This window comes from Gopherus flavomarginatus, chromosome 9, assembly GCF_025201925.1.
Source record: "Gopherus flavomarginatus isolate rGopFla2 chromosome 9, rGopFla2.mat.asm, whole genome shotgun sequence".
In the NCBI taxonomy this organism is placed as follows: domain Eukaryota; kingdom Metazoa; phylum Chordata; order Testudines; family Testudinidae; genus Gopherus; species Gopherus flavomarginatus.
Genome location: NC_066625.1, coordinates 69505830 through 69518005, shown reverse-complemented (window position 1 = coordinate 69518005; position 12176 = coordinate 69505830). Strand labels below are relative to the sequence as shown.

The following is a 12176-nucleotide window of genomic DNA, read 5'->3' as shown; positions in this document are numbered from 1 at the left end:
CAAAAGTCAAGTATTATCAGGGGCAAAAAAGGAAGGGGTTCAGAAACCTGGTCTCAGATATGAACATCAAAAAAGGTGTTTTGTCATTGAATTCTGGGAAGAAATATAGGACAGTCAAGCATGTTAAAAGATGTAATTTAACTCTCACATTGAATTGTATGCCTGAGACAGTCAGATTTTCTGCCATAGGAATAAAACACTGAATTGATCACCCATACGTCTACATTACAGCAACTCAGTCAAGTGCTGCTCATGAGCTGGGAAGCCCCACACCTAATCATTACTAAGTAAATCGCCTCCTTATATAGCAAATGATAGCACAGATCTTTCCCATTAATATAAAAGTTTCCTAGCCCCATCACTTTCACTGACCACACAGGGGTAGCTCAGTAGTCAGCTGACATGAAGCAGGACCAAAGGGATTTGAATAGGACCAAAGGGATTTCTTCTCCTACAGACAACTGGGCACTGAGGGCCAATAACATAATGATCTCTCCGTTTTATTTTCCGACCTTCAGCCCCTGCCCCTTCCTTCTTTTTGAAGTGTTTGGGGCACACTATACTTTTACAGCATCAAATTCCGGTTAACTAAGGATGTCTTTCAGTTTACCGATAATGACTCTAACTGTACTAGAACAACAAGATGGCAAAAAAACAACAAAATAATCAAGCTATAACAATGGGAAGGTCCTTGTTTACAAGCTACACCCAGACTAATTATGTCCTTAATTCACCAACATCCAAAACCGCACCCGCACTTGTTTCCAACTGGCACGTCTTCCTGAAATCAGCGACATAAAACATTTCAAGACTGAAAGGAGGAGTAATCAGAGTCCCCACAGGTCTTAAAGCTCCCTATATCATAGTGACAATAGAGTCTCTTACACAACAAAGTCACTCAGTACCTTAATAATAAACATGCTCCTTTGCTGCTTATTTCAAGGTTTAAAGGTTCAACATACAATTTAGTTGCAATACAGCAACGGCCATCATAGTAAGTTTCTATTCTGCCAACGTGAAGATGATTTTGGATGGCTTTCAGCAGCTCAGTTGCGTCACTAGTGCTGCTGCTCATTCTTCAGAGACTTAAAATAGTGTCAAGAGTCTGAGAAACACTGTACTCATCCTGACATTAACAAAAGGGTAAATATTCATGTTCTGCTTTGACATAATGGGCCAAATTCTAGGCAGAGATCTCTAATGACATTAGCAGAAGTGTCATGCCACTGACCATGAAGGGCTAGCATGTGCCCCTCCTTAGTTTCCTACTTAGAATCACTACCTGATGCATCGTTTCCATGAAGAGCCCATTTAAGACACACCATGGGGTCATGCTGTGAAACCGTTTAGATTCAGAATGTGAATGTTCTGACACAGAACATGCTGTCATACATCCCAGACTAGTAGCATGGGCACTTGAGCACTGACAGCAAACACAAAGGAGAAAGGGGGAAACTAGAATTGCTGCAGCTTGGAGAGCAGGAGAAGGAAAATATACCTCTACCCAGATATAACATGACCCGATATAACACAGGTTCGCTTAGAATACGGTAAAGCAGCGCTCTGGCAGATCAGTGCATCAGCTCCCAGCCATGGCACTCCACTTCTTGCCACTGGTGAGTGTGGCGAGGTTGGGGACAGGACGCCCCCTGTACTGACCTGCGGTGGGAAGCGGAGCACCGCAGCTGGGAGCTGGCTGAGTGGAGCGGGCTGGGGCCAGGCTGCTCCTCTTCCTGCTGCTGGTGAGTACGGGACCTTTCCCCAACCCCACCCCACGCCCAGGACACGGCTGGGGTCGGGACAAGGAAAGCGAAGCGGGCTGGGGCCGCGGCACTCTGCTTCCTGCCACAGGTGAGTACGGGGAGCGTCCTTTCTCCAACCTCCCCGCACTCACTGGCAGCGGGAAGTGGAGCGTTGCAGCTGGGAGTTGGCAGGGTGGAGCGGGCTGAGGCCAGGCTGCTCTGCTTCCCTCCGCTGCTGGTGAGTGCCTGTCAGGGGGTGGGGTGTGTGGATAGGGGTCAGGTCAGTCGGGGACAGGGAGCAGAAGGGTTGGGTAGGGTGTGGGGTCCTGGGGGTAATTAGGGACTGGGGTCTCTGGAGGGGGCAGTCGGGGACAAGGAGAAGGGGCGCCAAAGCAAGTTCAATATAACGCGGTCTCACCTATAGCACGGTGAGATTTTTTGGCTCTGGAGGAGCATGTTATATCAGGGTAGAGGTGTAAACGCTGCCTGGCTCATTAATAAAAATTCAGGGCCTGGTAAGAAAAAAAGTTTCTATCATTTGTGAGCCCAAAGAAAACACACACAAGAGCAAGACAAATCAGCCCCTTTTGCTTCCCACTGCCAGGACACATGTCACCTGTAGGAAGCCTTTGCGGGAGAGAGATAATGGGATTGTCCTCAATGAGCAGAGAAAGGAGCTACACTCAGCATACACCATGTAGACTCTTCACTGCTTGCTTCTCAAACGATAAGAGAGGAAAGGTTCCTGAAGCAATGACCAGCAAAACCCTGGAGCCATTAACTTGCTGAACCCTCTCTTCTCTCTGTATAGTATGGTCCCCTCCGGATAGCCCAGTAAGATGGCGTATTTTATGAAATGTTCGCTTGCGGATATTTGGATCAGTTTGGCATTTAGCATCAAACTAGAGTCATTCCAGCAAAAATCCTAGACAAATCACAGCACCATTTGGTGTGGGAGTACAGACACTCACCCACCCTCTCAGGAGTTTTAAGCTAGCATGTCTGGAAGAGTTCCCTAGAAAAGACCATTTGTGAATTCAGCAGGGAGTCAAGAAAGCCTCAGAAATAATATGGAGAGCCTCTGACAGGGATCTAGAAAGGGAACAGCAGAATCCATCTGTGAAGAGCAACAGGAAAAGTCATACCAATACAGAAATAAAATAAGAAGTTGCTTGTATTTTTGTACTGGCCCTATTTTGCATGGGGGCCTCTGCAAACAAGTAAGACACCCAATCAAAAAAATACAGCAGTGTCACAATAGAGTGTAACTATATCCTTTAAACACATTTACAGCTTACAGGGATCGTGCAGCTGTCAGCATCCCGAGAGGTAAACCCTACGTTGCCCAGGTGAAGGATCCCAGCGAGGATTCGAAAGATTCCCATCTGGTACAAATCATTAATCCCTGAAAGAAGATGAATAAAATGCCCTGGGTGAAGAGTGAAGGAAAGACCAGCTGCTGAAAAGAAGGGTCCAATATTTGTAAACAGGAATGATAAAATCTACTGGAATTTTTTGGGAAATTGCCACCACTCCCATCTCTCAGTTGTGTGAGGAGTTCTGCAGAGAAAATACTATTAGAAAATTATACTTGGCCCTCCTATTACTATGTTTTACCACATAACATTATAATAAGATGCAAGGATGATTCACTTTAACAAACTACTAAATATTTTAATGAACTGCCTATATTGCTGCTTAGACAAAATTTTACAAAACCCACAAAAATCTTATATACTGCACCAGGGGAATCCAGCATTTATTATTGCTTAAATAATGTTTCCTCTTCCCTGCATTAAAAATTTGATGATACACCACCTTCCTTGTACTTTTAAAGTATCTGAATCCCAAAGATTATCAAAATCTCTCTCTATATATTTTAAATACAATATAGAAAGAATGAACTGAAACAGACTATATAAAAACAGCTATGATTCCGAAGTCTGAACTACACCCATGCTTCTCCAGCAAAATAGCAGAATTACCTAGCAAAGTGCAGGCCTGTCTGGTGTGTACCATTTCCTTAGCATCATCAATGCCGTCAATCACTGGACTACCCCCTTGCTTCGTATAGTGAAAGTAATTTGCATTCCCTACAAGAAAGAACAATAATTTTTACACACACTAAAGTAGAAACCACACAGCTGCAAACATCTCTGTGTTAAGCTGTGTAACAGGTAAAGCTCGCTTGAGTTCTTAACCCAAATGGCAGAACCCATGGTTTGAAATACATTTCAGTTTATTGGAATCATTGACTCCTCTGGGCCATCTGCATTAGTGGACTGCTCTCTTTCAGGTTTAATGCTGCACCTAAATGTTTCTAAAGCCATTTGCTCCTGCAATAGGTTTGCAGTGTCCATACTAATCAGTCTCTGGAAGCTAGTACTGCAGAGCCTGTTGTATCGATCTCAAGATCCAAAAAAGTCGAAGATGTTATAAACCATTTCACTGTCCCATCAATTGTCACAACAGTCCATACACAGCACGTCTTCATGTGCATGGAAACAATTATCCTGCAAGTCTCAGCCAGCCACCCACCCAAGAATAGTGCACAGTTGACAGTAGGGTTCTAATGTTATGGTGCGCATATATTTTAAAATTGATTGTGCATGTAGTTTTCTCATTGCCATGGTTTCTAGTCTCAATCATAGAATATCAGGGTTGGAAGGGACCTCAGTAGGTCATCTAGTCCAACCCCCTGCTCAAACCAGGACCAATCCCCAGACAGATTTTTGCCCCAGACCCCTAAATGGCCCCCTCAAAGATTGAACTCATAACCTGGGATTTAGCAGGCCAATGCTCAAACCATTGAGCTACCCCTCCCCCCTCAATGGTATAGTCCAGAGTATGTTTGTAGTTGGTTCTGTCTGAGGACTGATGCATTCACACTATGCTAAGCCCTCCAACTGATTATGGGCGTAGCACCTGGCATCCACTACAGTGAGCGCTGCAACTTCTTGAGGTGATTGTGCTCAAGGATGTTGTATATGTAGTTTTGTTAAAGATTTTAGTGTATTTGAAAATATTAAAGACAATAAGAGTTTCCTTCTTTCTCCTGTTTTTGCCCTTGTCATCTAGTAAGGGCTGGGAAAGGGGTCCTCTGGATCACTTCTTTAGCCAGAACAAGATCAGTTCCCTCCTGCAACATTTATGGCAGTTGTCCCCTCAGGGGCTGTTCAGTGCCCCACAAGGGGAGGAGGAAAGGGGAGAAATAAAATAGCTTTACAACATTAATGGTTATCAAATATGTTTCTAATGCTATAAAACTAATTTTTAAAAACATACAAAAACAAACAAAACGTCTATTGCTTGATTTTACACATTATACCAGGAAATCAGCTGAGCAGAAATCATCCACCTCTCCATCCCAACCACCACTTATCTGCTCTTGGACCTGCCAGCTGGCTGGTGGTGGGTGGGAATCAGAGTACACTGGGGAGAAAAATACATTGTACGATGAAGCAGTGGGGCTGGCTAGCCCATAGCAGCTACAGTGCCTGTGCTTTCCATCTACAGCAGCACTGAAATGATTTGAAATCAACTGATGTAGTGAAGGCATTCCTAAGATTTGGTCAGAGTTGAGCCAATCACATTAGTTATTAGTTAACACTTATGAAACACTAGAAGTAAATAAGTGTGGACACAAAGTGTTGTACAAACTTTCCAGACACTTACGCTGATACTGAAAACTTCAAAAAAAATTATCTGGAGAGATGGAGCTACAGAGAAAGACCTGTTAGTTTGCCTAGCCCACCCCTAGGCCAAGCAGGAATATTACAGTTACGGTTCTGTGTCTTGACTAGGTCACTTTTAAATGACTCAAGAGATAGGAGGTCCACCATGGCCCGAGAAAATATTCTATGCTCTGGTGCATATCTATGTACTGTACTGATGCCTGTCATTAGTGTGTATTAGCTTACATGGACTATGTAAATCTGCAAGTTTGCTTTTTTAGAAATAAAATGTCTATTTACTTATTTTTGTTAGCTGTAAGCAGCTCAGGATTAATAAGAATTTAAAAGACAGTGATTCTTCTTTTAGACCCATCACTCATAAACTTAGAGATAATACCTTGTACATACTGATTGCACAGTACACTGGACGTGAATTTCATACCTAATCGCAGTGTTTTAAACTCAGGTAATGCTGCAGAGGCACAGAGCTGGTAGAAAATGTGATAATTTCTCTCCTCTTCTGCCTTTAAGAAAAAAAGAAGCAATTACATTCCATAATTTAACAACTGACAGAAATATCTGTCAGAAGGACCGAACTTCTAGATTTTAATATACTCTATAGCAATTAGCAACTCAGAGAAAGCCACAACGAAAATGAAAAAGTAAATCAACCTCTATCATTTCTTTCGTGGTTAATCCACTTCCAACAGCAACATGTATGCAGAAAAATTAAAAGTTGCAGGATTTTGCTTTTTAGGTTTGTGACTACTACTGAAACACAGACATACCGTTTTGAGGGTGTGCAAAGTGGTCACACTTAATAACTTTACAATTGCATAAGATAACTAAATAACGTTGCCTCACAGTCTGCAGTATTCTAGTGAAAGGAACACTGAGAGAAAGTTATTTGCACTCACGATACCCAAATTTTTAGTGCCAATACCACCATTATAAACTAAGATACTCTTATGTTTAGAACTTCAAAAGAATGACTCCTCTTGGGCTGAACCATAGCAAAGCAGGTCTCCATCCATTACTTACAAAATGCTACAGTGTTCTACAATAATAACCCAAACAATGCACTGGCACTATTGTAAGCTGTTATTAATTATTTCTATTACAGTAGTGCTTAAGAATCCCAATCAAGGATCAAGGCCTCATTGGATTAGATGGAAATGTAACAAAGATAACAGTTCTATCCCCAGGATCTCTCAGTCTGCATGACAGACAGGACACAAGAGGTGGACAAAAACAGGTAAAGGGGCTAGGTATGAGTTAGGAGGATGAGGTAAGAAAGCAAACAACTTCAGCAGAAAAACAGAAGTCACAGACTGTCATAATCAACGCCGATGGGAGTGATTTGTAGTTATCATGACAGAGGTCAGTTTTAAAGGAGGGATTTAAAAGAGGATAAGATGGCAGCTTTATGAATATCAATAACTGCATGCACAGTTTCTCTTGTGTTCTGAGACACAACTGTAAAATATTGTAGTACATGTATTCTGATGTCCACTATTATGTTGAAGATGTTTAACCCTTAGGTATACAGTATATTCTTATTGTCATGTATACAGATTTACAAGCATAATTCATTAATAAGCCTAAAAGCTATCTCTCGCTGCTCTCTTGGTGTTATATTACAGCTGTAAGACACTGCTGGTTTCTTAGAAATGAGAAATGCCTCACACTAGCTGGCAGTAGGATCGTTGACATAATCACATAAACACCCAATAAGAGGATTGTATTACCTGAAATACCACTCTTGATTTTTCTAAGAGGTAAGTTCTCATGTTAGCACCAATGATTCGGTACCTCTTATCGAAACCAATTTCAATGTACTTCCCAAAACGACTACTGTTGTCATTCCTTGTGGTTTTGGCATTTCCGATGGACTGGGGAAAAACACATACAGGTTCAATAGCTCATGGAAATTCTCTTACCTGTCTCTCCTCCTACATGGTTCACAACTGTCTTTCCAAAATTAGCAAGAACTTAATAGTGAATTCTTCTGTCCTAGTAGGGAAGCAACTTGCTAGGTTATAGCAAACTTACAGCAGGGTTATTCCATTAACACCAATATATGGGGTTGGCCAACACAGTAATGCTTTCATCTTTACAATTGGATTTTCCAAATCAAAAAATAATCCTGATAACCCTCCAAGGATCTGGAATTTTTCTAGTTGAATAAAACTTCTTACAAAATGTGCATTGTCACAAAGATAGCCATTTACAGGGCTTATGGAGACCATAAGTGATAATAATACGTATAGCACCTCTAACTTTGGCCATCACTGCAGTTCTGCCTAAAATAATCCTATGACCCAGCCAACAACCTATATTTTGCATAGTTAATAATATATACTAAATAATCTATATTCAGTTATATTTCCAAAAAATTAGTGCCCCAGACATGCTGTTACAGCATATTTACTTTGTGGGTGAATTTCATGTACTAGGACTAGTTAGCACTCTGTGAGAACAAACCGCAGGAATAGGTTCCACATTCCAGAAGATAATATAGGCAATACTCCTCAGGATCAAAGAAAGGTTTAATAAAAAGCATACACTATTTCTTGGATAGTACGGTACATTTTATGAATCTTTATAAATTTCACTCTTCAAAGACTGCTACTTCTTGGACTATTTGTGCAAAAGAGAATTATGTGAAGTAGGTTTGTAGGATCAGGCCTCTGGTATCTAAAGCTATATTTCCTTACTGGGGTTGTTTTCAGAAAATGCCTGAGCTCACTTTAAAGAGCCATTTACTTATTCAGAAAGATATCTAAATTATAGATGTTCCTGGTCATTTGTGTGCTTGGGTAATGTGCTGATATACAAGTGAATGAGTGTGTGTGTGTGTAAAATCATCTCAGCTGACGGGTGATCTTTTTTTCAAAAAGTTATGAGCATGTGGAAAACTAGGTTTATAAGAAACTGATTTTCAACCTTAACTACAGCAGTCAATCCTAGTCAAGTGCTATTATACACACAGAGAGATAATATCGCATAGATCAACAGTCAGATAAGATAAGCTGGACAGTTTTAATTATTCAGAAAGAAGTGTCTCAAGCATAAAGACAAACAGAGTAATACCATCTGGCAGCTACACTAAGCCATGATATAATGGAAGAATCTCCATATGCATTTTCATGTGTGTGTTACACTTAAGAAATTTTCAGATAGTTATGATGGAGTAATAGATAATTTCCAAGATGTATTGTGATTCTGTTTTGTGGTGATGGGGGTAAGTCTGATTACTAAGAGAGACAAAAGGTAATAGCAATAGTCATTTTGCAAAGAAAATAATCATCTGTCATGATCTAAGTTAAAACCACTGGGCTCTTTTTATGAGGCGAGGATTAAGGTAGGTTCTTTAGGAAGTAAAACCAATAGTCAGAGGGAATCAGCAGTGAATCAGTCAACAGCTAGTGGCATGACACACAGCTGATTGTGGCTTGTTGGCACTTATTGCTAGTTCAGGACCTGAGGTAGGAGAGGTATAGCTGGTCCATGGTTGCCCATCCCAAACCTCAAGTCATATCACAATATAACCTGAAGAGAGAAGATGAAAGGATGGGCACAAGGGCATTGTTTTGCAGTTGTGTGACTCCATCTCAGCCAGCATGTACTGGAGGCCTGAAGTTATTGATGGTTCTGGGTCCAGAATAATCTTATTCCATCTCTGACTTTTATTGCAACCTTGTTGCTTTTACAGTTAACACCTTCACTGCTGTAAGACAAGAGGGGAATTCTTAATAGAATGTAAATGGAATGTTGAGATGTATAATTCAGATTATGCTGAGACAGAAGCAAGCACTTTCTTCTTTCCCACAGGAAACAAGTACATTACTCATTATGCAGCAGTTAACAGTTTAGAAATGACTAGGGTTACCTGCTTTTAGCAAAGGTCTGGGTAGAAACAGTATATGGAGTAATTACCTTTAGACAGTATATCATTCTTCTGAAATTTTATTGCATTTAAGATGTAAAGTATATAATCATGGCAGGATGCAATATAATACTCAACTATATCATAGCTATGGAATGTAAAGCTACAGTACATGTATGTCCTACTTTTCTGGCTCATGTAGCCACTCCATAGAAATTTTGTGCTGAAATAAGAAGTGGGGAAAACAAGAAAAACTGTGACCAAATAGCAACTGCTGAATTGTTTTAGGTTTTGAACTCTTCAAGCAAAAGATCAAAACTTACTGAACATTAGCAGGTATACTGCACAGTAACCAGGAGCTAGAGCTCTAGAAAGGAGAATGCTATTATAGCAGTAGCACACACAGATGATCAAATGGATGTCTATGTGGTCATTTGCAGTTACTACAAAGGTTACAGGTAATATAAATATTATTATTAGCAGCAAATAATGCATACCTTCACAATTCTAAAAATCTGGCCCCGATTGACATATAGGGTTATGAGCATTCAAATGATTAAAAATTGCTGATATTGTAACATATGTTGCTGCGTTCTGAATAATTATGTCATACTACACCTCTATCCCTATATAACGCTGTCCTTGGGAGCCAAAAATATCTTATCGCATTATAGGTGAAACTGCATTATATCAAACTTGCTTTGATCCGCTGGAGTGCGCAGCCCCGCCCCTCCAGAGCACTGCTTTACTGCGTTATATCCAAAGTCGTGTTATATCAGGTCGTGTTATACTGAGGTAGAGGTGTATCATGTTATCAAGAAAACTATTACTGCTCTGCAGTGCTGCTTATCCCTCAGAAATAATTAATTCCTCCTTCATCTTCTCTAATGCCCTAGGGTTTTATATATATAAAATTTGTACTTCAAAAACAAACATTTTTTTAAAAAACGTAATTTTAAAATGTCATTGGAACCATAAATATAGTAGTGACCAGAGTAAGTTTTAGAAATTGTCCAACTGTGCCTTTTACTTATATTGTAAATGAATGGTAATAGTTCTTTCAGAATGGTGTCAGGTTATATAAATAGTACATATTTTAAAAAGTCAATAATTACATATTTACAGAGGATTATAGTTATTGATTACAAAATAATAAGCATTTAAAAAGTCACTAGCAATGCACATTATTTAATTGATCAGCAGTCATTATGGAGTACTTAGTAAATAAAAGCAATAAAGGACAGTGTCAGAAGTATTTTGTCATAAATAATTATAGTTGCCAAAGCTCCATTGCTTAGAATGTCAGTTTAGAAGCACGAAAATAAAATAGCATTCCCGTTCCGATTTACTACCTTTTCATTTGACAAGTGCTGACTTCTTTCCTGTTTCAAATTAACCATACAATTAGGAATTAATTTTTTTGCCAGTTCTGCAACTGCAGAATTCAAAAACTGTAATAGTTTTAAAAGGAAGTCAAATTTCAGTCTGCACAGGTTTGACAGTATCCTTTACAGATTAGAAAGTCAAAAGCAAAGCATTGTTATTTTTATTTTCAGATACAATAATTAAAGATGGAGAGTCACATTTTTAGTCTTCACTTTAAATTTCCTTGCTTTGGAAATTAAATCACACACTTAATTAGTGGTCGGTTTGGTATTTTTATTTTATTTTTTGGAGGAGGATTTATTGGTTTAAGATTTTAACCCAAGTAAAATAGCAAAATACCTCACGTGACTCACTAGTAATTTCTTCATATTTCAGTCTAAATTGTGCAAACAGAATGCAAACAGTGAAAATGACAAGAGGTCTCTGCCCTCTGCTGCCATTTCTTACTCCCCTTCATGGTTGGCTCCCTTCTCGCATGCATCACTCTCCTAGATTCATGAAACCCAAAACATTATTGGGTTAGATCCTGGACTGTGTTAGCCTATAGTTCAACCCTTTGAATTAAGGTTGTCAATATGGTACAAACACACACATGCACCAGAGGCATCAAACTGGTTAAAATTATTCTCATTCTCTATGAATGATTAAGCCTGGGTTAATACCTTCCTGTTCTATTTCAAAATGCATTTCCATTTCTACCTCAGTGAGTGACTCAGTCAAGGCAGATTATAAAACTCCCAGGGCAAATCTGTGTTCTTTAAGTCATTATAAGAACAGCAATCAATTGGAACAGAGTGCAGTTGGTATCCTCAGGGGTATTAAGACTTCGCTTTGAAATGCCACACAGCACTGCAAACCAGGCAGAATTACCTTATGAGAGAATACATCAAAATCACATGTGCCACACTTGTGCTAGGGCAGTTATAGCGCCATCTGTGCTTTTGGGGAGTCAAGAAGTGCTTGAGCAGGGAGGAAAGAAGGAATAAAAAAAGTTTATTTTAAAAAATATACTGGAAAAAGAGAAAAGGTGGCATCATTTGCATCAGAGTTAGTGATTTTTCTGTAATTTCACATATTTTAACCATGAGCCTATGAGAAATCATATTAGCTTGAAAAACACTACTACTTCAATATCTTCACTCTATACCACTAAGTATCCACTGAGTCATCAATTGCTCTAGCATGGAGTTCCACTTTCTTAAGACATAGAGATCAGTACACATGTTTTCTGCAATTATTTCTCTTAAGGAATTCCCCTGATAATTGTTTTTTCCCCTTGTTTCATTGTAGTTCCTTTACTGACCACTACTTCAGCTATAATTTGAAACTACTTGCCAGCAAAAGAAGAAGTACAGCTAAATGGGAACACAGAGAGGATGATCATTAAGAACTGTTTCTGTTAGAGCATGAGATCTTGTTTTTCAAGTAGTCCTCACATCTGTCTGTAGAACAGTTATCCTGCAGCAACAGGGAAATTCCATGTTT

General features: G+C 39.6%; 1 protein-coding gene across 8 annotated transcripts in view; it reads right to left on the bottom strand.

Moving 5' to 3' along the window:
* Positions 1–12176, bottom strand: part of MYO5A (myosin VA) — a 205687-nt gene that overhangs the window by 79138 nt on the left and 114373 nt on the right. For all 8 annotated transcript variants that reach the window (XM_050966865.1, XM_050966867.1, XM_050966868.1 and 5 more), the window contains exons 6-9: positions 7165–7308; positions 5859–5940; positions 3728–3835; positions 3041–3147 (exon numbers count right to left, since the gene is read on the bottom strand). In XM_050966865.1, the coding sequence (XP_050822822.1) occupies positions 3041–3147; positions 3728–3835; positions 5859–5940; positions 7165–7308 (441 nt within the window). The remainder of the gene's footprint in view (positions 1–3040; positions 3148–3727; positions 3836–5858; positions 5941–7164; positions 7309–12176) is intronic.